At 36.0% G+C, this 26499-nt stretch overlaps 1 protein-coding gene across 9 annotated transcripts; it reads right to left on the reverse strand.

The window, feature by feature from the left end:
- Nucleotides 1–478: 478 nt before the first annotated feature.
- LOC105802572 (uncharacterized) lies at nt 479–11992 on the reverse strand. Of its 9 annotated transcripts, none has more exons than XR_001136228.2 (18): nt 10894–11989; nt 9942–10487; nt 9762–9845; nt 7664–9649; nt 7467–7583; nt 7089–7271; nt 6946–7008; nt 6397–6468; nt 6033–6296; nt 5437–5556; nt 4742–4801; nt 3355–3395; nt 3156–3233; nt 2967–3051; nt 2252–2410; nt 2045–2159; nt 1780–1926; nt 479–1258 (listed from the first exon to the last, which is right to left on the reverse strand). XR_001136228.2 is itself a non-coding variant. In XM_012634282.2 (16 exons), exons 1-15 carry the CDS (start codon nt 11776–11778, stop codon nt 2285–2287), a joined length of 4710 nt encoding a protein of 1569 aa, XP_012489736.1. In that variant the 5' UTR covers nt 11779–11989; the 3' UTR covers nt 479–1258; nt 2252–2284. The 9 variants fall into 9 exon arrangements, 1 of the variants encoding a protein (XP_012489736.1); XR_001136226.2 differs by having other exon boundaries at nt 1780–1930; XR_001136231.2 differs by lacking the exon at nt 2045–2159.
- Nucleotides 11993–26499: the final 14507 nt, after the last annotated feature.

The raw sequence follows: 26499 nt of genomic DNA on the forward strand, positions 1-26499 counted from the left end.
GGGCTGTCACAGATAATGAATGGGTTGTCAAGGAAATAGAAATAGGGGGATGATTCTGGGAATGATTCCTTAGAATCTCCTATGGAAAAGGAATTTTTTACCAAACCTACTACACGTAACCCAGTGTTTGGTTTTACCATAAATATGCATTAAAAATATGTTCAAAACGTAACATCTCTCTAAACGAATAAGAATGTGCGAGCTTCCTTTTCCTTTTCTTTTCTTTTTTCCCTCCTAATATTCTTGAAAATATCTTCTTTTTTTAACCAAATCCCAAAAGTGGGTTTGAGTTGGGCAAGGCCTCGGCTAGTTTCCCTAGACATCGAGGATCTGTTTTAGCACAATGAAAAGAAACAGTATTTAACTAGGAAGTTAAAAAAAGAAACAGACATCAGCTTACAGCCTCTTTGCTTCTCCAAAATCAATTATTTGGCTAAATAGATTTGGCACTCCTTTTTCATCCCCAAAAATAAGTATATTTCTGTTTAATTAAACTCTTATTTTGTATAAAAAATACTAAAAATTATAGAAAATAGGAATTTAATTAGATACAAGGTATTTTAAGAGCCGACTTAAGCAGAAAATAATAATACAAATCAAAGTAGTTTTGACTTTTTTTTAGGGAAAAAAAAAAAGAGCCAGTCTAGGTTGGCTTCAAAACCAATATGCGGCCAATGTCTGTACCCAACAAATTTAAAGTTGCAATCACGGGTCCACAGAATCGCACACCGGGAGCCACAGGCAGAAGAGAACTCGTGCATATAGGCCCCCGGTCATACAATAGCTATCCTACACAGGCACTCTGCCAGACCTCACAGCTGCCTTCTCCAGATGAAATACCAAGCTAGTAACGAGACTCCGTTTTGACACCTGCTTTTGCCTTATGCTGGCCTGCCCTGCCCTTCTTCCTTAATCTCTACATTCAGGCCATCTCACAGTGAATGCCATTAGTCGATTTTCTGAATCTCGTCGTTCAACCTTTTGGGGTTGATTGATTACTTTTGCCCACTGGGTATTTTGTTTTGTGAAGGTCGTTCATAGTTGCATAGGTGGCTTTACCCCGTATCTTCCACAATTTGAATCAGTTACCAAGCCGTAGTTTCGTGGAGGAAGGAAATAGGCAGCCAGACTGCATACCTTTGTACCACCAACAATGCCTTGATACAATGAACATAGTGCAGATGCTAACCGTGGCCAATGGCACCACCACAATCAGCTGAGCTCAAAACTAACTTCACAGAATATTCAGTTTGGCATCCTGAAATACAAAAGAAAAATAACTCATATTTCCAATTATTTGCTCAAAAAACTGAGCACAAAATATACAACGGTGATAATAAAAAAGCATAAGTGAGTTCTCATAAACATATAATGAGACAGGGAATTGTTGTGATAGATTCAAATCACCAAAGAGAAAAATAGAAATCATGCACAAAGGCAAAAATAAAATAGCCTTTTGCAATGTAATATTTAAGGTTCCAGAGGGAAATACATTCAACCATGACAATGCGACAGAAAAAGGCAGCCCAATTGCCCAAGTCCAAATAGTGAATACACTCCAGAGGCAATCTCCCTAGCTCCACTCAAAGAAATGCATCAAAAGTTCAAAAGAGTACGATGTAGACAGATTTATCACTAAGATTAATACTAGAAGGTAGAGAGGGATTTACTACATTCCTTAATTTGAACATACAAATTTCAAAAATGATTGAATGATATAGCCTCAGATTTTTACCATTTTGATTGTAAAAGATTTCCAACAGAATAGTGCCTACTTACATATTAACCCTTTCAGTTTTACTTCGATCAAGGTTAAACCATACAGCACAACCATTTTTGAACATGAAACCGGCGCATCCTTCACTTGCAAAGATCAATGGCAAGATTAAGCTCACTGCCTAGCATCACTTCAAAAGATGAGTGAGGCTGTCTGCCACAAACACCATAAATTCCTTGAAGAATCTCAATTTTTTTTAATAAGTTGCCAATAATTAATGCAAAGGAAAAATCAGAAATTAAATATGTCCATGAAGCATTTCCCTACCTCAGAGCCAAACCCTGGGTTGCCAAAGTGAAAAAAGATCACCTTAGAGCACATTCCCAAGGGAGTTCCAACAAATAATCAAGACCCAATGCTCCCATTAGGGTTAAGACTTCAGCTTTACATCAGTAACATTAGAATAAGAATATTTCTGACAATCCTAAATTACATCTTTCCAACTAAGCAACAATATCATGGGCAAATGAATACCTTCTGGATGATGAAGATGCTCAAAATAAGCCACTATGATAAAGTGATACTTGGGATGATTTTTTGAAGCAATCTGCATGGTGGGTTAGAAGATGAAGTGGTGTTACTTGATAGGCAGCTAAGCTCATCCTCCAGAATAGAATAGGCTTCTGAAAATGCCTGCATTAAAAAATATTGTTCACACATGACATACAGAAAAATATTAGCGATCATGTAAATGCATTTCTGAAAAGCTTCTTCATTTTATAGTTACTCAAAAACAGTGACAAATTAATGCTACCATAAAGATTATGCTCACAGAGATGGCTTAACAATGCACAGTTTATATTAAATATTGATATCTTACACATTTCATAGAGTAGGAAGCTAAGCCTTTACTTGCTAAATGTGTCAAATGGCTTCCCAAAAATTTTCTCTTGCAGCCTTACTAGTTTCTAAAAGGCAATTATGAGCCTTAATTGTAGAGAGAACCACACTACAATCCACTGATTCGTAACATAAGTATTATTTGCCTTTCTCCTCAAAAGAAACATTTAACTAATAATTCTAAAAAAACCCTTGAAAGAAACATCTCAACAGTATGAACAGTGGTCAACATTTAGAAGCTAAGGCAAGTTTGTATAGTGTGTCAATAGTTAATGTAAAGACACCCTATCATGCCAGACAAGTTTCCTGTCAACAGCTAATAAATCAAAAAAAAAAAAATCTCACCAACCTTGATACACTGATGTATCCGGAAGCAATTTCTCCCCACATTATTTGTTGGAAAAAGAGGATCATCTATGTGTATGGGATCGATGCTATAATAGAGAAACCAAATTATCAGCAGTCAGTAGAAAGTTAAGGATATCGAGAAACAGCCATGTTACACACAGCTGCCAGCAAAAAAAAACATTGCTAGTACCTATAACCCCTTTCTCTGTTTATATATACTCCACTTCCCTGTACAGAAACACGCATTTGCCGGGGATCAAACACATTCCTGTGCCATCAGACATTGAAACAATAAATCTTTAATTTTCATAAACATTTTCCAGTAAACACCAGTCAGCTATCCATTTTCAACTACCAAAGAAATAAATCATTTAAAGCTTTTGACTCACCCAAAAAAGTATAGAAAATCCATCAGAAGGCTTCCAAAGTTCTGCAAGAAATATTGAGTTCAAGTTACCAGAAGTACTTGTTATTGCCATCAGCACGAAAGAGAAGCAGATAGAACATATTGAAGGAAAGTTAAAAGAGAACATTAAAAAATGGGGATGAATACCTAGGAGGTCCTTGTACTATAAGGTCAGAAGCAATTTACCCCCTCTCAAAATAACCAGAGCAATTTAGTCTCTGCATTATTAGAAAGTGAGCAAACAAGGACAACTGATACCAGCATTAATTATTTCCCTTAGTAAACAATAACGTCATAAAGAAGGCAATTTAGTCCCAAGTTAAGCAAATAAGGACAATTGAAGCATCATTAACCGTTTTTGTTAAAAAAGGCTAAAGTGGCCAAAAGACAGAAAAAGAAAAGATAGATGCAGCTATGAAAATCGTGGCACAATTGGTTGAATTTTAAAAAGTTAACAAAACTAAAAATTTTGAAAATATATATAATATTAAAATAACTTATTAAAAGTTAAAAAAGTTCCAAATTTTGAAAAAAAATCTAAAATGTGTTTTAAAACATTATAAAAGTTTCAAATTTTCAAAAAAAAAAACTTAACCTTTTAAATTCACTAAAGCTCTTCAAAGAAATTTTCATATTGTCATTTTTCAAAAATTTGACAATATTTATTAAATTTTGTATATTTTTATAATCTTCATATTATTGTATAACGTTTTGAATTTTTTTTCTTTTAATTTTAAAACTCAACCAATAAAAGATTAAAACATATATATCTGTTTTTCACAAGTGTATTTATCTTTTGCTCTCTCCACTATTTTGGCTTTTACAAACGTAAATATAGTAACAACATTTTCGATTGTCCTTTTTTGCTTCTAAACAGTGGGACTAAATTGCTCCAAACCCAATAGTTTATTAATGTCGTTATCAATGGATCTTTTTTTGCTTACTTTCTAATAGTATAATGATTACATTGATCTATTTATTTTAAGAAGGACTAAACTGCTCCGAACCCTATAGTACAAGGACCTCATGAATAAAAATTTTCAAGTCATTGAACCATATCAAAGATCAATATTTTCCTCATAACATCAAAAACCATACTTCAATCCTAATACTAGCATTGTTGAAGCACCTCCAGCTTAAACCACTTTATAACGGCTCTACAGGTTGCAACAGAAGATTAGCATTTAATATATATCATTGTTGAACCAACGAACAAAAGAACCTTCCAATGGTGACATTTAAATCCTAATAATAGCATGATTGGAGACAGCAACAGTTCCCTCCAGAAAACAGAATATGTACTAAAATAAAAAAAACCACTGGAAAAGAAAAAAGAACAAACATATAAAAAATTCAAAGTACTAAGTTACTTGATTGATAGGCCGTCCAAGGTGATGCTCATGCTGTAGGAAACGTATAATAAGTAACACCTACAAGATGTGGGACATAGCAAGAAAGTAAACAAGAACTCAATGAAGTTATTATCAGATAAATAAACAGCCCTGACTAATGGCAGATCAAAGGTGGAACTTCAGTACACATTAATACCTATCATCTATGCAATAAATAACTGGAAGCTATGAAAAAATCCATGTTTTCTTCATTATTTATTTTCCAATGAAATATGCTGCTCAAACATTCAAAGTTGATATTGTCCAAAAGTCCAAATTCATTCTAAAGAAAAGAAATTTGCTTCATATTGTATTAGGAATCAGCCAAATGTTACTTTATAGGATATAACTGACCAAGAAGTTCAAGCTAACTAACTGCACGTTTAGGAATATGAAATCTTTTACTGAGCAGGTTAGTAGCAATTTAGTATATTCGATTCCTGTTTTGTCATGTATCATCTTCAAAAGCTTAAAAGACTAAAAATTCTGTTATACAGATCCACAAAACCAACAATACAGCTAGAATTAAGCTAGCCTATAGGAAAACTTTCATATTCAAGTGTAGTATGCAAATATACTTGCAGAGACATAAGAAGGAGGGTTGGATTATAATTTCTACTATAAATTAGTCAGACAGATGTCTCAGTGTACTTCTACAACCAACAGTTACTCACCAGACAATATGAACTTAACCCACCAGAGTAAGACTGATCCAGGCTACGATCTGCTAGGAACTGTTTTAGTACCAAAGCAAGAGGCGTAGCAGCTGGAAATTGCTCAGTCAGCTCTTTCACCTGCAAAGAACAACTTCGAATTTATCAAAAATAGTAAAACATAACAATGCAGAACACCCAAATCAATTATACATTATGGAATTGTATGATGAGACTCTGAAACACAGAAAATACCCAAAAAAACAAATGTAGAAAGGAGGAGAAGAATGAAAACCCTAAATGCCTAGACACATTTGTCTCATTCCTACATAAACCAGACCCTAAGGACCTTAAAAGTTCGAAAACATCAGTAAAAGAACACTGCAAAAGCTTGCAATTCACTGACAGTTACTTGATAATTTAATTCCTAAATCCAACACGGACAACTATAATCCTCCTTGCTAGTAATATCCTTCATTAGACAATAGTAAAAGAAATATTCTCCTTAAATCTCTAGGAACAGGCTACAATTAGCAGAAGAAGCATAAGTCATGGATTCTAATTTCAGACACAATCCAAAAGACCAATATTTATCGGTTAGGTTGTATCTATGTTACCAGCTCAGTAGTTTGGAGTCCTGTATGTGAGGGCGACTTGAAACTGATGTCTAGACGAACTGATTTGACACCCTTCGTATTACCATAATTTATTTGCGAGCACTTAGGTGAAGCAGAGTCGTCTAAGGCAACAGTATCAGAATGAGCATGTTCACCATGTTCAGCAGTTCTATCTATTTGCTCGTCTGTGGGTGATTGCACATTAGAGGACGCAGAAGTTATTAGGTCATCAGGAACTTCTACCACAAGCATAATAATAGGAATCTGAATGCCACAAAGATAACATTGTGAGAAAAGAGATGGAAAGAAAGAAGTAAATATATAAACAAAAAGAAAAATAATCCAACAAGGCAAGGCATATTACAGCTGTATTTTCCACGGTCTTCAGAGAATCATTTTTTACCCACTCCTGATTGGCAAGATACCTGGCAGCATGCTGGAAAATAATAACTATGTCAATCTCCCAAAATGTTACAGCAATATATCGGATAAGGACAACAATTTTCACAGAAGTATTGCATAGAAACAAAGATACAGATGCAAGATTCAAAACAGTCATACAGCAGTACACCAACAGCTAAATATAACTACCACAGGGTTATTGTAAGTTATACACATATAGAGAGGAAGAAGGGGAAATAGAAATGATGCCAGTACATTAATCGGGAAGAAAGCCATAATAAGTAGCAGGGAGATAATACTATATAACAAATCAAGATTTCCAAAATCCAAAGCCTTTACTTAGAAAATGGAGAAAGAGAATAACAATATTTAACATTTTTATAACACAACACATTTACCAGATATTTAGATTTCTATGTAACTTAAAAGCAGTCCAGTCAAAGTCGAGATATCAAGAAAATGAAGCAAAATGTTCATCCTACAGCACAACCAATTACAAAGTTACTCATACCTGAAGACAAGTTTCTTTAATACCATTGCGTCCTTCCAAAATCCCAGCTTCTTTGATAGGTTCCTAAAAATGTCTGCAGATGAGTTTCTTACCATAAAGTATAAGCACATAATCAAAGAAAAATACAAGGCTGAAGCACTCACCAGATTCCTCACTGGAGGAAGACAAACCACAAGGTCCACATCACTCGATGGAAGAGCTAATCCAGTTGCATTTGAACCAAAGACATTCGTCCTTGATCTAGGCCATAGGACCTGAAGAGACCTTGTAACCCGCTTAACAGCCCAATTAATGTATGGCTTACAGGCCATATTCTCTGCTGCAACCTTGTACACGAACACCATACAAACAGTCAGTAACATTGCAAAGGCTGGTAAATGAATGTATAAGAAACAGAGAACTAGAAATTTCTTGCACAAAATAATGTTCAAGATCATGGAAACAATAAAACAGGAAGAAAATAGGATCAGTCATTAGCTTTTTCCTCTTCTTCATTCTCTAGGGATCATTAAACTGCTTACCTGCTTCCAAAAGGAGTCAATTTCATCATTAAGGAAGTTGTGCATTGAAGACAGAGATGCCTTTCGAGCTGGGCAGCTCTGTAACTCAGGAGGCTGTAGAGGAAATGATACATCTGGCTGCAGAATAATCACAAAAATCCAAAAATTAAACACAAACCATTACTTTCAGAATAACATAATGCTGATGCTATACTTACATGTTCTTGATCACGAGCAAGCTGAGACATTGCAATCAGATGATCTTGCAACAAAGCACCTGGGAGAGGATGGATCATTGGATGGGCTGAAAGATTCTTACTTCTCCAAGATGGCCAAACAACTTCAGTACCATCCATGCATACACAAGCATCCTCCGAGTTGGTTCCATCATAGTACAGACCTCTCATACCCCAATGTCTTGGGCTAGAGCTACCAGATCTAACAGTTGGAAAACCACGCTGTTTCCTTGAGTCACTCACAGGAGATGGTGGTGGTGGACGGGGAGCTCGTGGAACGCAGAGCACCACTGGTGATGGAGGCCGTCTTATCCGAGGTTGTTCACGCCTAGTTGGAGCAACACGTGGGCTTTTATGATCATGACCACGCTTGAAGTCAGATTTTGATCTCTCCCTTGATATGTTTGGAATGATTATAGGACGCAAAATAGGGTAAGGAAGTGAATCCCCTGTTTTCGCATCAACATCACTAGATAAATTGGTGAAAGATCCAGAAGCTTCCTCCTCAGTTGCTGCATCCGGTGTTGCTGATGCAGAATGCAACACTTTGCTAGACACTTCATTTCCTGGCACAACATAACTAACTGCTTGGTGTCCAGGACCCAAAGGATCAAAAGGCGAACAAAATGGAGTAGCTGTTGGCGAAGTCAAACCATTAGTACTATAAGATGAAGAGAAAGCAACCATGTCATCAACAGCCCTATTCATGTCTGCTTCACGCCAGGCCCATGAGCTATCATCGGAGCTAAGGGAAGGAGGTCTAGAGAAACCAGTACCTGGAAGATCAGAAGGATTCCAGTACATCACACCCCCACCAAAATATTGATTATAATCTATACCAGAAACAGCATGCACCTCAAATTCTTCCTCTGATATATAGTGGCTGTCATATTCATCAGCCAGTTCAGATGTATTTGCAGGATCTGGCAAGTCAAAGAAATCCCCAGAATACTTTCTATCATCCTCAAAGCTCTTCATATTGAACTGAAAATTTTGTGAAGCAAAACTCTGCTGAAAAGCTGTCTGTCGCCTAGAGATAAATCCAGAGTCATAATTGTATGTAACTGATGGAGCCAATCCAGAAGCACTTCGAACCATAGGGGGCCAATCTAAACTCATTGGCATTGGACGAGATAAGATTCGATTGCAACCACTTTCAATCGAAGGATTTCTTGCCTGATGCATGGTGGGCACAAAAGGCTGGCGGATGTGATTGTGCCAATTGTGACCCACATCAAGGTGCAACCGATCAGTGGCTGCTGGAACATGTGAATTTATAGAAGGAAAATAAAAGGGAGCTACACTAGGCCACTCGTATGAAAGGCATTGTGGAGTAGGTGCAGTATTATAAAACTTTTTATCTTGCACCTGAATCACAGAAACTCCCTCTTTAATGTCAAGTGCATTCACAGATACACCAGAAGGTGAATTTTCCTGAATTTTACTTGCACTGTGTTCATTGATGCCTTCTCCAATGAAAACACTACCAGGTTTTGGGGCAATAGGAGGCAAAACATTACATTCTCGCTTATAATTTGAACTCTCTTGTCTGGTAGGAATGATTTCATTCGCACTAATATCTTTTGAGTCCTGTTGATGCCCTGTACCCTTATGACAGAAACCATTAGTGGAACCAACCTCATGATCTTGCACATGCAGGGCAATATCTTCCTTGAAAAGCTGATTATCTGGTTCAGTAGGACTTGAAATTGGTTCAAGAATATTTGTATGACTTATTGTATCAGTTGGAACACTGTGTTCTACACTTAAATTGTCCAAGACCCCATTGGACTTTGTTGCCTCATCTTGAGAAACAAAAGACAAAGAAGACGACCCAGTGACTGCCTTCTTAGAAGATTTTACTTCAGTTGTATCATTGATGTAAGAGCGTTTTTTTTTATTCTTTTCCTTTCGGCTCTTCCTTGCAGCAGCTTGTCCTTTTCCACCAACCCCTGATTGGGTTTGTACCTGAAGAGAAGAGTACCAGTTATGACAGTATTTAATTTTAAATAATTAACAATACCATCCAAATGAAAAACAGTGTGAGCATTTCCACTGGTAACAGAGTCTTTCTGTTTACATCTTTATCATGAGGTATAACATGCGTCTTGGTGGACTCCATCAAATCTGCTTTCTTATTATGAGTCGATTTATATTCAAGATCCTGGCATATTACTATAAACAGTTAACAAAATTTCTCAACACATATGAATGAAAGCAAAAACACATCTAAAGGACTTTCAATAAAGAAAAAAGGTACCTTAAGAGGTTTTTGCGGTGGATGGTCATCCATCTCCATCTTCAGAACAGGATTTTGGTTTTTAATGTTTCGGGACTTTACCTTTTTCTTACGGCTAGATGCACTGAACTGATCCTTGGATTTATCAGACGAAGAGTTAAAATTTCCTTCGCCAAGAAGTTCAAGCTTTGTGCAATCAAGTGAAATAAACATGAGATATCCTCGTAGTTTTCTTAATATGCTATCAATGATGGAACTTACAGAGCTTAATGAGCTAAAAAACACCTTTCCTACATCACAGTGGTGATGACATGATAGGACCACAGTAACAATATCCCGAAGCACAAACAAACTACTAAAGGCATTGGTTAAGGAAGTAGGTTTTCCAGAATGAGAATTTGCTGAAACAGTCATGCCAAATTCTGCATCCTCAAGGGGTTTTCGGGTGGTCCCCAGCTTTTTTTCACCATAATTGGTATATCTCATTGGTCGTTCCACTGCTCCTGCACTAAAAAGCCACATTTCATTCTCTGAGGCACTACCTGCTGCCTTCAGAACCTCGAAAGTCTGAAAGCCGAAAAAGTTAAAAAATGTTAAGAAATAATGTTCAAAAACTTTTAACAGAATAATTTCCCAAAAATACAATTCATCCATACATGGGAACTCTTTAAAAATATTGTATACGCATTGTATTATAACATATCAAATTTAAGAAAGATCCGAGCATAAAATATAGGAGCAATAGAAAGAAGGAATTATGAACCAAAGATGTTACTACAACTGAAGGTTATTTTAGGCTCACACAACGAGTTCATATAATTAGTTTGAACGAGCCCTCCGTGTTTAAACCTTCTCTCGATGCTTACAACTCAATTAAAGCAGGCATTTTTTTTAAAATTAACTATAATGATTATATCATAGGATAAACTCCATCATTAGATTAACATGGAGATATCAAAGTTTTAAGTTATACCAGGGATTTAGCAGCTTTCCCGAAAATTGTATTAAATACTTTCTTCCTTGTTGCATCACCCAAATTTACCCACCAATCCAAACATCCTTTCTTCCTCCAATACACATTTGCAGCTACCCCAGCAGCCTTCATCTTCTCTTTCAACTTCATCCCTCTTCTCTTCCCATTATTACAATTCAACCACGCTAACCTCAACGCCACCTCTAATCTATTTACAACAAAAGCCTCAACACTATAATACCCTTTTGATTTTAGCCACTCTAGTTCAATCCAATCCGATACCAATTCGCTCTCATCCCCTCTCAAAAACGCACCGTTTGAAACTTCATCCATTATTTCAACAAACCGGTCCACATTTTCAACCAGCTCTTCAGTCACCGTCATCGAATCGAGACTACTCACCGAGCACGTACAGTCGTCGATTTTTTCGCCTTCTCTGGATCCGAACAACCGAACCGACTCAAAAACTCGCCGTTCCGACTCATTGGACTGGGCAACCCTAGAGAGGAGACCACGTGATTGTTTGTAACAGAGGCCCGGGAGGAAGGGAGGATCACGAGAGGGAAGGTCGGGAAGAATAATGAAGAAGCCATGGCCACGTGTACGAAGCTTGCCGAGCATCTGGATGAGGAGCTGGGTGAACTTGGAATCGACGGTTGTGAGGTGAGCTTGACGTTGATGGACGGTGAGAGATGAGAACCACCTGAGGATCGAAGACCTTGAATTGCTGTTAGGGTTAGGGTTTGGATTTTGGGAGAGAGAATTGCAATGGTAGAGAGAGATGTGCGAAGTAAGCGAGTCCATGACTTGGTTCTGAGCCATGAACGATTTGGTCAGAGATTTGGATAATTGCTGGGGAGGGAAATTAGGGTTTGATTTGGACATTATTTGCAGCTTATTCCTTTCTTCTTCTTTTTTTAATTGTTGATGTTTCGGTTTTACCTTCTTTTGTAGCAGAAAAACAAAAGGAGCTTTGACAAGAAGAAGGCAAAGAGAAAAACGGTGGCCGAGACAAACATGAGATGTTTTGAGAGAGATTTGCGGGTAGGAAGGTTAGAAGCACCGCAAATACACTACTTCATTTTTATCTCATGACTGAAAAATGAATGATTAAGCTACTATAAATTTTGTTATTTCTTTTAAAATTTATTATTTCATAGCTACTTGAAATATTTGTTTTGAAAATAAAACTATTTTATTGCCAAAAAGTTTGATTTAATAAATTAAACATGCATGAGAGAAAATAAGTAAAATTTAACAAATAAGAAAATATTTTAAAATTCAAAATATAACTCACTATAATAACTAATTTACCTATAAAGGCTCATTTTCAAGTATATTTACGTAAATAGGCCAATTTCTGCATTATTTGACGGAAATGGTCGATTTTGGCAAAATGCGTCCACGTAAGAGCGTTTTAGGGTGAAATTTCCAGCAAATCGTGCTCTTGGGGAGCGTTTTTGCCATCTCAGCACAAAACGCGCTCACATGGAAGCTCTTTGCTAACGTGGCAAAAACTCTCCTCCAGGGGCACGTTTTGCTCCGTATTTTTTTCCCCAATGGCTATTTTTTTCACCGTTGGGGGTCCAATGGTAAAAAAAAGTATAAAAACCCCCTCTTATTATTTCACACAAAATTTCTTCAAAATTTAGCAAAAAACTCTCAAATTTCTCCCTAAATTTCTCAAAGCTCTCAAATTTCTCCTTAAATTTCTCAAAGCTCTCTTTAATTAATTATTTCATTTAATTTTCTTTCTAAATTAGTATTATTTTTTATAATTTCAAAAATATTTGATCGTGTTAGCAATGGCCGGGGAATTAAATAATCTCGATCATAAACATATCTCCGTCGAACAAATGAAAATGGTAAGGGTTATTTTTAATTTTTGAATATTATTTAATATTTTTTTCATTTATGTAATTTTAATTAATTTGTATTTTATAATTTTTTATAACAGTCTGTAGATCGGGTGTTATAATGTTAAATTCGTAATATGTCTGGTCCTCCATCACTGTTGATAGAAAATTACTTAAGGGAAACGGGTTTTTGGCACGTGGCCACTATAGGCCGGGGGTGCAAGTTGGACCCGAAACTCATCAGCGCGTTAATAGAGAGGTGGAGACCCGAGACGCACACATTTCATCTTCTATACGGAGAGTGTACCATCACTTTGAAGGACATGCAGTTACAATTGAGATTGCTCGTGGATAGGTCCGCACTCACCGGGTCTGTTCAATCTGCTGATTGGGAAGCCATATACTATGATTTTTTAGGTACGATTCTAGATAATATTTTCGGAGGTCGGATCGAGATGGGCTGGTTATGATACACATTCCCTAAGCCGGGGAATGATTCGACTAAAGTAGAAAGAATACAATATGCTCGGGCATACATCTTTGAGATGATTGGAGGTTATTTGATGTCAGACTTGTCACGAAACCTCATACATCTGAGGTAGTTACTGAAACTCGTTTATTTTAGAGCAACTGGTGAATTTAGTTGGGGGTCTGCCGTGTTGGCAACATAGTACCGAGAGATGTGCGGGGCGACGCCACCAAATAAAGCTAAAATCGGAGGTTGCCTATCACTATTACAATCATAGGCTCGGTTTCGTTTTTTATTTTTACGTCCTCGAGTGAACCATCCATGTACATTCCCACTCATAACAAGGTAAAATTTTTATTTGATTTTATAAGTATTACATAAATTTAAAATAAAATTGTATGCTCAAACTTTATTTAATTAGGTGGAATCATTCGGCGAGTTATGTTGGAATACTTACCGCTCCTGAAGATATACGGCTTTTATTAGACCAACGGTCGAAAGTGCAAGTAAGTATTCAATAATATATATACATAAAATATTTAGTATTTAGTATTTAGTATTTAGTATTATGTATATAACTAAGGCTTCGTTTGTTTGCCAGTAAAATGTTTTCTGGAAAATAATTTCTAGAAAATGATTTCTAGAAAATGATTTACTTTTCTGAAAAATGATTTACTTTCTGGTGTTTGGATAAATCTGTGTAAAATAATTTTTGTTGTTTGGCAAATTTCTGAAAATATTTTTCGAAAAAGTTATTTTTACATATATTAATAAATTTATATACATATTAATATACTTATATTTTAAATTGTTTTTACATATATTTAACTTAACACGCATTGAACTTTAATTGGATAGCCTGAATTGAGAACAATTGGCTACTTGAAAATGACAATCTGTGACAACAAAAGCATTGAACTTCACACGCATCTTCATGGATTAAGGGACTGCCACTCAAAAAATCAATGAATTACAGCACCTTTCCAAGTCTTTCTTTCACTCTCCTTTAGCTACAATATGCTACCCAAATCACACAATCCCTAGTGGATGGAATATTACTGCATTAATTAACATAAACACCAGTTCAATGACTTTCATTCAAAGGAAAACACCAGCTAGAAACAGTTTAAATCAATGCAGACCTTTGCAATCTTTCCTCAGGACATCCATGCTTGACATTTTTAAAGGAAATACAAGCACATTTGTATAGGAGCAATTGTTTTCAGAAACTAGTTTCATATCATTTCAATATATAAAACACGAATCAAAGACCACAGGCAAAACCAGCTGGAACACTTAAAGCCTTAGGAATAACAAATTTAATTGTACAAGAAACTGCCAAAAACAAATCAGCCTGCCAGGCCTACCTTCAGTTTTCACCTCACTATGTAAGTATCTGAGGTATCTCAAGATTCTCAACAAATTTCAAGGCTTTTTTCAGTTCTGCTTCTACCTGTTTGTATCACAAGCATTCAGAATTCAAGTTTTTTCCATTCATAACAACAATACTACGATACTGTAACCAACAAATATACATAAATGAACACATATAGATCACTGCAGTATAAAAAAGATTAATCAGAAGTTTTTTTCTCATTATAATTCTTGCTACTCTCCTTCCATTCAAGGTAAAATCACAAGAGCTGAGCAGCCGAGACCTCCTAAACAACCTAACAATCTCGTTGACTTCTTCCTCACCACATTCATCCACAACCACCACACACACTCCACCTTTTTTGACAGTCCTCTCCATCTCCTCTGCATTTCGCAAGAGATACAAGGCCCCCATCAAATGACCAGTGAAGGCAACATCAAAAGCTCTATCAAATAAGGGAAGATTATGGGGATTGGCCCTGCTAACCAAAAGCAAGGATTCTATTAGTTCAACACCTATAACATTCTTAAGACCCATTTTGGATAGAGTCATGACCTCATGGCCAGCCCCAGCAGAGACACACAAGACCTTGTACTGGTTCTTTAAGAGAAGCAATGTCAAAGTTTGCAAAGAAAAAAACCCTCAAATATTTTGCTATGATTTGTGGTTTTAACCAAACTGATCTTTATTAAAAGCCCTAATTACATAAGCAACCATATCCATATGAAAAGAGAGAGAAAGAGTTATTCTTTAAATTAACCCCCCCCCCCAAAAAAATACTTTTGATGACATTAGTGAAAGGAAATTTCCAAAGTAAAAAATAAAAAATAACTTATGCATTTCAATAAGTTCTAGACAAATTAAAAAATAAAAGAAAAATATGTAGTTCTCTGAACCATCTGAAATTGAAATTTAAAGAAGACAGATCTTCTATGCAGTAATACGAATTAATAGCGAAAAAGAGGATAAAATAAAAGTGTACTGACCTTGAAACATGTATAAAAAAGGAAGAAGAAGAAGATTCTTCAACAGACAGATGCAAAATCCAAACAGATTAAACAAACAGATGCAAAATCCAAATAGATTCTTCAACAAAAAAAAAAGGAAGAAGAATATTTGAGTGAGAACAGCATGTATTACAAATCTGTCATTAGAAGAGAACCAGCATGAGCATAAATAAGAAAGAAGATAGTGATATACATGTGGTTGCTAATTTTTTAGGGTTTCTTCAAAATACAAACTTGACGGCAGTCGATCAACAGAGATGACGAGGCCAACGAACAGAGATGATGAGGGGCAGCGGAGGCTGATGGACAGAGAGGAAGGGAGAACCACTGCGATGAGAGTGAAGAGAATGGAATGGAAAATGTCTTACAGCTTAGAAATTGGTAAGATGTTTTTAAAAAATTAGAAATTGATTTACCCGTGTTTTGGAGAATGTTTTCCTTTAGAAAATTATTTTCCACCAAACAAACGCCGAAAAATCTAAAAAATGTTTTTCAAAAAATATTTTCCACCAATCAAACGGGCCCTAATATTCTTATCACGTTCATATAGTTTCAATGGACACCATACGAGGATTCGATAATTCGGGCAGTAATTCCAGATGAATTCTTTCAAAATCCGAACATTTGGCATGTTAAGGTCTCATTGGTCAACTATGCTACTGTCGAGATGCACTAGACAGGTAGAGTGTTGCGACAATTTAGATTCCAACAACCGATTCTCGAGGCACTTAAGGTGCTTGATAAAGAGTACAAAATTGATTGACGGTAAACGAATACGAATTGGCTGGTATTTTTCTCGGAATATAACAAAATTTGAAAAAATCGGTATGATCATATACCTGCTCACGAATCGATCATCGTCCTCGAGTTAGTGCACGCACCGAATTACATGTTATGGTTTAGGATCCATGGCAAGCCATATTTGCTGTCGAAATAACAGAGGGTCGGCAAATCCATGTCGGAAGAGAACGATGGAGCCCTTTAAATCCAATGAGAAGGGATAACGGCACAGGACCATCAACAGTACCCATACAATTACCGAGCCTAACACTTCAACCGATGACACCCACAGCACAACCCCTTCAGGTTATGCCAGGTGCATATCCTAGTACTTATATGTTTCATTTTCCCAGTCCTATACTAGGTTGGAATGCATGGCCCGGTACATCTTCTTTCCCGATGATTTCGACTCAACCGACGATATATAGGCCATCGTCACTGGAGGGATCGCACGAGGCACCTTCGGGGAGCTCGTCTCATTACCAATCCCCATCGTCTTATGGGATTCAAACACCTCCGCCGTGGGTGATGCAAACACCTCTACATTCTTTATTCTATTAAGGTGGGTCATCTTCTCAACACCCACAATTGGAGCAACCATAACCCCCGCTGGAGCAACCACAACCTCCACCGGAAGCTGAACCAATGAGAAATCCAACACATAATCATCGACCACCCTCATGTAGCACTGATTCCGACCAGCACATCCATTGATTTTTTAATATATTTGTAAAAATTGTTTTTATATTGTTTCATTTAATAAAATAAATTTTTTTAATATTTTAATAGTAAATTATTTTTATATTTTTAATAAAATAGAAGTCCTTTTGAATAAGGCGCAATAAAAATAATGCAACATAGTTTCATTACAGCAATTATCAACTATTTTAGTTTGGACATGATCAAATTGTATGAACTGGGTTCCTACACCATCCACAACTTCTGTTAGTTCGTTCTTTCCCGGATATTCATATTATTATGTATTCTACTCGAGTAAAGTCGATCTTTTGGTTTGCGACGTAATTCTCTATCTAGTAACAACTTAAACGGAGCAAGCGATACAGACGGCCACTTACGTTCATCTAGGACCAGTAGAAATACGTGTCTCCATACATTGTACATGTATTCTATTTTGTACATTTCGCTGACATATCTCATGGGATCCAAACGGAGATTCTGACAAGTTGCAATTGTATAAGCGCATGGATAACAAAGTGCGTCAAACGTCCTATAGTCACAAGTCCTATTTATTAGGTGTACATGATATTGCACGTTAGTAATACATTAGCTCGGTCTATTAAACTCGGCCATACAAAACCACAAGTTGTCGCGATCATGACACACTGTATCCATGGTGTTGGCCAGCGCATTCGCCTTATTAATTTCTTGCAATACCTTCCAGAACCATACATGGTCTCCCTGCGTTTGGCTTTTATAACTCGTTGCTTGCTTTGGAAATAATGCCGCCAAACGAAAATATGTCTCTCACACAATCGAGGTTATTGGCAAATGACGCGTTCCTTTTAGAATAAAATTTATGCATTCAGTCAGGTTTGTGGTCATATGACCATATCGTAGGTTGTCGTCGTATGCTTGTGTCCACTGTTTGAAAGGTATGTTAAAAAGGTAGTATGCGCATTGATCTTTAACTAAACGCAAAATCCCCAACATCTCATAAAAACGATCCTTATTGATCTTGTACCCTGCCAATATAAGTTGATAGCGAAAATTACATACCACTATTCCATTCAGAATAAATTGAATATTACAAACAAAATTATATTAATAGAGATTAAATATCCATGTTAGCCACTTGCTGTCGTTCAGTGGTAAACTGATATTGCCCGTAGTAGTTGGACGCAACATGCTTTATACAATACCGATGGTGTGTGTAATCCCATAGGCTTCTCGGTCGCTCAGTTGCGGCTTGTATTCTAGTGTCCCAATCCGATATAATGTATATATTAGGTTGGGGGCATACATGCCTCCTTAACCTAAAAAAAAATAAATCACAGTCATCACCTAACTCCCCTGGTGTTATTACAAACGCAATTGGAAGGATTCTCCCACCGCCGTCCTATGCCACAGCTAGCAATAGCCGATGGGTATATCTACCATACAAAAAGGTACTGTCAATTTGTACCAATGGCTTGTAGTACACAAATGAGTCCCGACATTGCTTAAAGCTCTAGAATAAACGCTTGAACACTTGGCATCCACAGAGAAATCGGTCGTTGTAGTACACAGAGACCGTTTCAAGGTCTGTTATGCAACCTGGGATGTACCTCTCCAGCACCTAACACCACTGCCACACCTCATTATATGAAGCGTCTCACCCACTATGTATTTTTTTCCAACGCCTTCTACTTAGCTATCCAAGCCTTGCGGTAAGAAGGCATGTACCTCAATTGGCTACGAATATTGACAATTAAGACCAACACAAAGTCCTGGGATCCACCTTTAACATCAGTAGTATTAAGCTAGCTATCATACCTGAATCCATATTGGGATGATCTTGTGAAACACCTTTCAACGAAGTACGTTAAATAATGCAACATTAAGTAATAACATCATTATTAAAAAACCCTAAACACCCAGTGATACTGTACCGGTAACACAGGTATGTAGACCTTTGTACTTTTTTATTTCCCACAAGCCTGTCTTTTTCCTAAAAAAAGTCATTATTTTTCATGAACATGTACCCTATTGCACTCCACAGTTGGCTTCGAACTTCTTATATTTGGATTTAACCATATTGTGGTTAACCCCGTGATTGATGCTATGTTGTTTCAATGCACTAAGAAATCTATTCTTACTGTAAAACTCCTTACCAACTTCCAATTCACCAAAATCTAATGACAAACTTATACGATTACACCTTCTGTGGTAGATCTGAAAACTCTAACTTATCATCAGCCGATATATAGATATTATGCATGTGGGCTGGAGGCGAGTACGCCCTAAATCGCGGATATTCTTTTTTCTTAATCTGAACCCCCTTCAATGTTTTCAGGTTCGGATGAAACAGGCTCCAGTTCAGAAAGTAATACAACTTCTGCACCATCGAGGCCAGGCTTTCGAAGTGGATCCACATTAGACTCATCATCTAACCCACCATCATCTGCAACGTACGAGGTCCCCTCACTGGTGGACGTCGTAGGGAGTACATCATCCCTTCTTGTGGACCTTTCGTAACATCCCCAATCAGATTTGGATTGCCAACCACTAGAAGTTGATGTTGTAACACCCCTAACCCTTATCCGTCGCCGGAACAGGGTTATAGAGTATTACCGAACCTTACAAACTAAATACGAACATTTTACAACTTTTATTTTACATATCAAGAATCAGTTATAAAATACTCATATTTTCCCTTAGATAGACCCTCGAGGCCCAATATACACATTAGAAGTGAATCGGGATTAAACCTACTTAGGGAATTTTTCCCATAATCTAAAAAATTTTCTTAGAAGCAGGAGACACATTCCCGTGCTACCAGCCATGAGAGATTTCAAACAGGTAATGTCAGGAGACATGCCCATGTCTTAGGCTATGTGGGCATTCGATATGAGGCACACGGTCGTGTCTCAGCTTTCGTGTCATTACCTGTGTAACTCTTTGACTTGGGTCACACGGCCAAGCCACATGCCTATGTGCTAGGCAGTATGTAAAAACCTGGGCATTCTGTTTTGAAATTTTAAGGTGCAAGGGACACACTGCCAAACCACACGTCCATGTGTCAAGCTGTGTGTCACGTACGGCTGAGACACACACCCGTGTCTCTACCCGTGTGGACAAAAATAGGTCATTTTAAGGCCACTTTTCTCACTTTTTTTATATCAACCTACACAACATTTCAATACATCAAATAACCCCAATCAAGCAATTGACACAAGCCAAAATCATGTTTTAAACACAATATATCATCACAAAACTCAATTGCCGAAGCTTACCAAATTAACTCCATTCATTGATTTATCAAAATCTACTACTAAATACATGCATACAAACATATATACATAAGTCATTCACAACCATACTTTAAAATTAGCTCTTTTCGAATCCAGCCCTATATATGCCATATAAACCATAATAACAAAATTTACTGTAGCAAACTGGATAGTGTGACTCGATGTGTTGATTCGATCCTCTGAACTTTTTGAAAATCTAAAAAAAAATTAAACGACGCAGTAAGCTTAATGAAGCTTAGTAAGTTCATTGGCTTTAAACATAAATCTTACCGAACATACTATAGTAATTTATTTAGGTAAATCATTTCACAAACATTTCCTGCCAATCACAACTTCGATTGATGAATTCACTTATTTGAGCTCAATATCAATAATAACTTAAATTCTTCCACATTAATTCCATATGGTACTTACCAATCCTTGTCAAATCAAAAAACACCTTACGGATTTGAGTACATCATAAACAGAAGCCTGAAGGCTGCACTAAAGCATATAAGTGTTAAACGGAAACCCGTAAGGGTTAAATGGAAGCTCATAGGAGTTGAACGGAAATCCATAAGAGATAATCTGAAGCTCAGAATAGCTAAACTGAAACCCATTAGGGTTAAACTGAAGCTCAGAAGAGCTAAACTAAAACCCACTAGGGTTAAACTGAAACTTAAAAGAGTTGAACTGAAACCCAAAAGGGTTAAACTGAAACTCATATGAGTTGAATGAAGCTCATGAGAGCTAAACGGAAAGCAAACACGAAAGTTCGCAACAAATGCTGAGCCTCGATTTACTTGGGTAATTTGCTGTCATTTCCTTTTTCTTTTTGAACGACTATACTCAATCTCGCGTTCCATTCTTTCCGAACATTCAATTTAATTTCATAACTTTAAGGATAATTTTATTTTCATAAATGATATAAATAAATACACACTACTATACATCAATTTAATTTATAACATTAAAATTTAACCATACGAACTTACCTGAGTTAAATTGTAAGTTTGTAGTAGTTAATGACTATTCTACTAATTTCCTTTTTTCTCGTTGATCTACTATTGATCTAAAATATAGAATTATTCATTCATTAACATATTTTTCAATTCTAATTCACTTCACAATTAATACCATTCAATTTTGAAATTACACAATTACCCTAACTTTTACACTTTTTACAATTTAGTCCTCACCAATTATCCAATCAATTGAGTAATTTTTCTCAATTAAAAATTATCTAAATATTCTAGGCTATCTCACAGCCTTTGATAAACTGAATCTAATATCAAACCCTAAGATTTAATCTTTTCACAATTTAGTCCTAAAATCAATTTCTATTTATATCACTTGATAAAATCATTATATAACAAAATTAAAGCTTCAATTCCATGTTAATTCATCATAAAATCTATAAATCATCAATGGTACCTTTAAAATTACCCATAAAATCAAAAACTAATGAATTAGATAGTTGGACCTAATTACAAAACTCTTAAAAACACAAAAAATTCAAGAAAAGAGCAAGAATTAAACTCACATGTAGAAAAATATGAAAACGAACTTCTTAAGAGTTCTTCAATGGTGTTTTTGGCTGAGAGTTATGAAGAAATGTCTAGATATTTAATTAAATCCTATTTTTAACTATTAAGTTTTATTTCATTTCCAATTTTACCCCTTATTCACACTAATTTCATGATTTTTCTACACTCATGCCGTCCAGCCTCTTATTTTAGGCTTATTTACCCTTCAAGTCCTTCCTCATTTAACATTTAGGCTATTTTATCACTCTGGCAAGTTTTTCACATTTTTCAATTTAGTCCTTTTTAATTAATTAACTATCAACATATTAAAAATTTTCTAAAAAAACTTTAATACTAACTTAATGACACTTCGTAAATATTTATAAAAATATTTACAGCTCAGTTTATGAAATCGAGGTCTCAATACCTCGTTTTCAGAACCACTTAACCTAATAAATTCTTTTAAAACACAAATCACTAATTCAAAAATCTTTCTAAAATCACATTTAACTCATAATTAATAAATAATAAAATTTTTGAACTCACTTGTCGAATTTAGTGGTCTCGAACCACTATTTCCGACACCATTGAAAATTGGGTTGTTACAGATGTCATTCCCTAATACGTATTTCCAACATCGAACATCGACCCACCGATGTGCATGTCTCATCCACTAATCGAGTACCGTGCAAGAGTTGTATATTCTGTACTGCCACCAAACACGGGCACTTCCGTGTTTTGCCTCCTACTAACGGAGTGTCGGGTAGGGGTCGTGTCTTCCTCTCGAACAGCAGTAGATGTTGAAGTCGCAAATGTTTCATTTGGTGATAAAAATTGTACATATAACTCAAGATAGGGTGATTCACTAGCGAGATGAATCTGCACCATCGCCTCAAAGCTACAACCACCTTTGATATCAAATGAGTCATATGTCACGGGATCAATCGATGCACAAAATCGATACTTAATAGAAAAAACCCTCATTGGCGTCATTCCGAAGATTTTGCACCTAATTCTTTTACAAAATTCTGTCAAATCTATAATTTGGTTAAAAACCATTCGCGTTATGTTCTCCGATAAAAAAACAAAGTCGTTCTCGGTGTCACGGACCTCACCGTCATAGTAAATAACAACACTAATGCGTTCACTCATCTTCAATTTCTATTCTACTTAACCTCTCTAATTTTTCTTACTGTAACTTATGCAACCTCAGAATGAATTTTGGCTCATTTATAGCCTAATGCCAAACATGAACTACTGTAGAAAAAGAGCATCCACGTGAGAGCTTTTTTCAGTAATTTTACTGACAGTGCATCCTGCTTGAAGCGTTTTTGACACTATTTATTCAGAAACGTATTCTCAAAATCATTTTTTCAGGAACTATTGTAGAAAAAGAGCGTCCACTGGGAGCTTTTTTCATCGATTTTGTTGACAGTGCATCCTATTTGAAGTATTTTTTACACTATTTGTTCAAAAACGTATTCTCAAAATTATTTTTTCAGGAACTACTGTAGAAAAAGAGCATCCACGTCAGAGCTTTTTTCATCAATTTTGTTGACAGTGCATCCTGCTTGAAGCGTTTTTGACACTATTTGTTCAAAACCGTCTTCTCAAAATTATTTTTTCAGGAACTACTATAGAAAAAGAGCGTCTGTCTGGGAGCTTCTTTCAGTAATTTGGTGATAGTGCATCCTGCTTGAAGCATTTTTGACATTATTTGTTCAGAACCGTATTCTCAAAATTATTTTTTCAAGAACTACTGTAGAAAAAAAAACCAAAATCCTTATTGTCAATATAATTTTCCCTAAACCCTAAACCTAAATACAATATTATTTAAGAAAAAGCTAAACCCAAATTTAATTAATTTTCTTAAAAACACTAAACCCAATTTTAATTAATTTATTTAGAACCCCTAAACCCTAATTTAATTAATTTTTAAAAAAGAGCACTAAATCCTAATTTATTTTTAAAAATTCTTAAAGCCCAAGACCCTAAATTATTTTAACAAAACCTTAAACCCTACAAACCTAACCCTAAATCATTTTAACAAAACCTTAACCAAAAAAACCCTAGGGACTAAACATTCAAAAATCCCTAATCTAGAAAAAACACGGAGCTAAACGCGCCCCTGGGGGAGCTTTTTGTCACGTCAGCAAAGCGCGTCCACGTCAGCGCGTTTTGTGCTGATATGGCAAAAACGTTCCCCCAAGGGCGCGATTTGCTGAAAATTTCACCCTAAAGTGCTCCTACGTGGACGTATTTTGCCAAAATCAGCTCTTTTCGGTAATTAAATAATGCATAAATTGACTCATTTCCGTAAATATACTTAGAAATAGACCTTTATACGTAAATTAGTCCACTATAATATTAATTTTTTAAGAACCATCATAATAATATTTTTTATTTAATTAATTTATCACACCAATTCAATAATTATTACCTTACTAAGATGATAGGATTGCTTATTAATGGACAAGTCCAATGAACAATTTTATTTTTATTCAATGCCGTAGGAATAATAAGATTTAATTAAACAAGTTGAACAACAAACTGTAATTATTTCAAGAAAAACGATTTAAACTTGTAATAAAAATACGATGTCTCATCTTATGCTTCCAGCTTCGGACTAACTCTTCAATTTGGAACTGTTGATGCTACACCAATTGAAGCAAAGTGCCACTATTGCCCCTACGAGGAGGTGGAGAGCTATTTGGAAATGATTAGTTACATAGAAACAAATTAAAACCACCACACTTGTAAAGCAACATGAAATGAATAAGGTAAAATACATTCTCTAATGAAACAAACTAAATTTCTAGAACAAGTTTGGAATATTATTTATAATAATATATGAAAAATTATGATGATAAAAAAGGAAATACATTATTTAGATATGTGAAGATAATATAGTCATTTCATCCAAAAAAACAAAACCAACTTCTAAACGCCTAAACCAGGCTATTTTACCAAGCTAACCTAAAGCATTTTAATATTTATAAAAATGACCCAAGTTTAAAAATAATCACTAAAATTACCTGAAATGAACAGTATTTTTGGCTATTGGGAACTTAATGGCCGGCACTACATACTGTTTTGGCCCCATGATTGCCTGATGATTGTGTCAGGCTTTAAAATATTTATTTTTATGATTTTGGGAACCTAATGGCCGACACCAAGGTATTTTTTTTAAATCGTATCATATTGATATACAAAAATACCAGTATTTAAGAAAATTTGGTGCTGGCTAGTAGATGACCGGCACCAGGTACTTTTTTTGTGTCCCAAGGCAATTTTTAAAAAATTTAAATTAAAAAAATGGGTGCAGGCCACCAAGTACAATTTCGACTCCCAATGCAAAATATTTTTTGGAACACTGATGCCGACACCGGTCAAATTTTTTTGGCTGCTGGGCATTGATGGCTGGCACCAAGTACCTTTTAAAAAAAATTTTGTGTTGGCCAACACCAGGTACTTTTTTCGTGTCTCAAGGCAAATTTTTTTATTTTGGGATACTGATGGCTGGCACCAGTGAATTTTTTTAAAAAAATTTGGGTGCTGGCCAATAGATGACCGGCACCAAATTTATCATATATATATATAGGTGTTTTATCTTCCATTTGAGTTTTTGTTTGCTTTTTCTTTGCTTTATTAGTTGAAAATCAATATTAAAAATATTAGTTTTTTCTTTGTTGAGAGTGAAGCAAAAATTTTTTAAAATGAGTTCCTAAATTTTGTTTGTTTATGTTCATGGAGTTCCTAAATTTTGTTTGTTTATGTTCATTTCGATGGAGAAATGATAAATACAACTGAAGAAGGTTGTGTATTTCAAAGTCGAAAAACAATAGGAATGAGATTCAACAAAAGTGTTTCGCTGGTGGATTTAAAACGAAAAATCAGTACAAAGATGGCAACCCATTGCAGAAAGTGAATGTTTAGACTATTTTACAAATTTTCGGTTTCAATTGATCCGCTCAAGTTCTCCGAAATGGAGCTTGAAGAGGAAGATAATCTAGTGACAATGATAGCAATTCATTGCCCCCCGTGAGATAGAAAATCCCAGCCCGGTTGAGTTTTTCGCTGAGATAGCTGAACCAGATCTCATTCAAGTTGTAATTCCAGCAAGCCAGTACTCTGGAATTGATTTTGATTTTAACGTCTCCTGGGAAGGTCAGTCGGGTTTTGGACGGTCAATGCCAACTCCCGAAAATCCAAACACCAGTGGATGTTCGTATAACATCCCAAACTCATGTACTCGTCCAGAGATCCGTCTAGAGGTGTTGGCCACCATAGTATATGGTGATGAAGGGTCTGATAATAATGATCAGTCTTACCGTGATCCCAACGATGATTTCAGTGACCTCGATTTGGATGACATCCCTGAAGACATATACGAGGAAAGGCGGGTGGAGGGTGAAAATGCAAACCCCCATTTGGTCGGGAACGCGGGCCCTGGTATAGTTATAAAAAACAATACAGGGTCCTTCATGACCAACGTGGATCCTGATGCGGCTCTTGCACACGAGTTCCTAGAATATACAAACATTGTGCCGACTCACCTACTTGATGATGAATTGGACGATGAAGAGTTGTTTCCGGCCAATCATCTTGTAATGCAGGACTCGAAGATGACGAATGATATATTA

Source organism: Gossypium raimondii, chromosome 11 (genome assembly GCF_025698545.1).
Source record: "Gossypium raimondii isolate GPD5lz chromosome 11, ASM2569854v1, whole genome shotgun sequence".
NCBI classification, from domain to species: Eukaryota; Viridiplantae; Streptophyta; class Magnoliopsida; order Malvales; family Malvaceae; genus Gossypium; species Gossypium raimondii.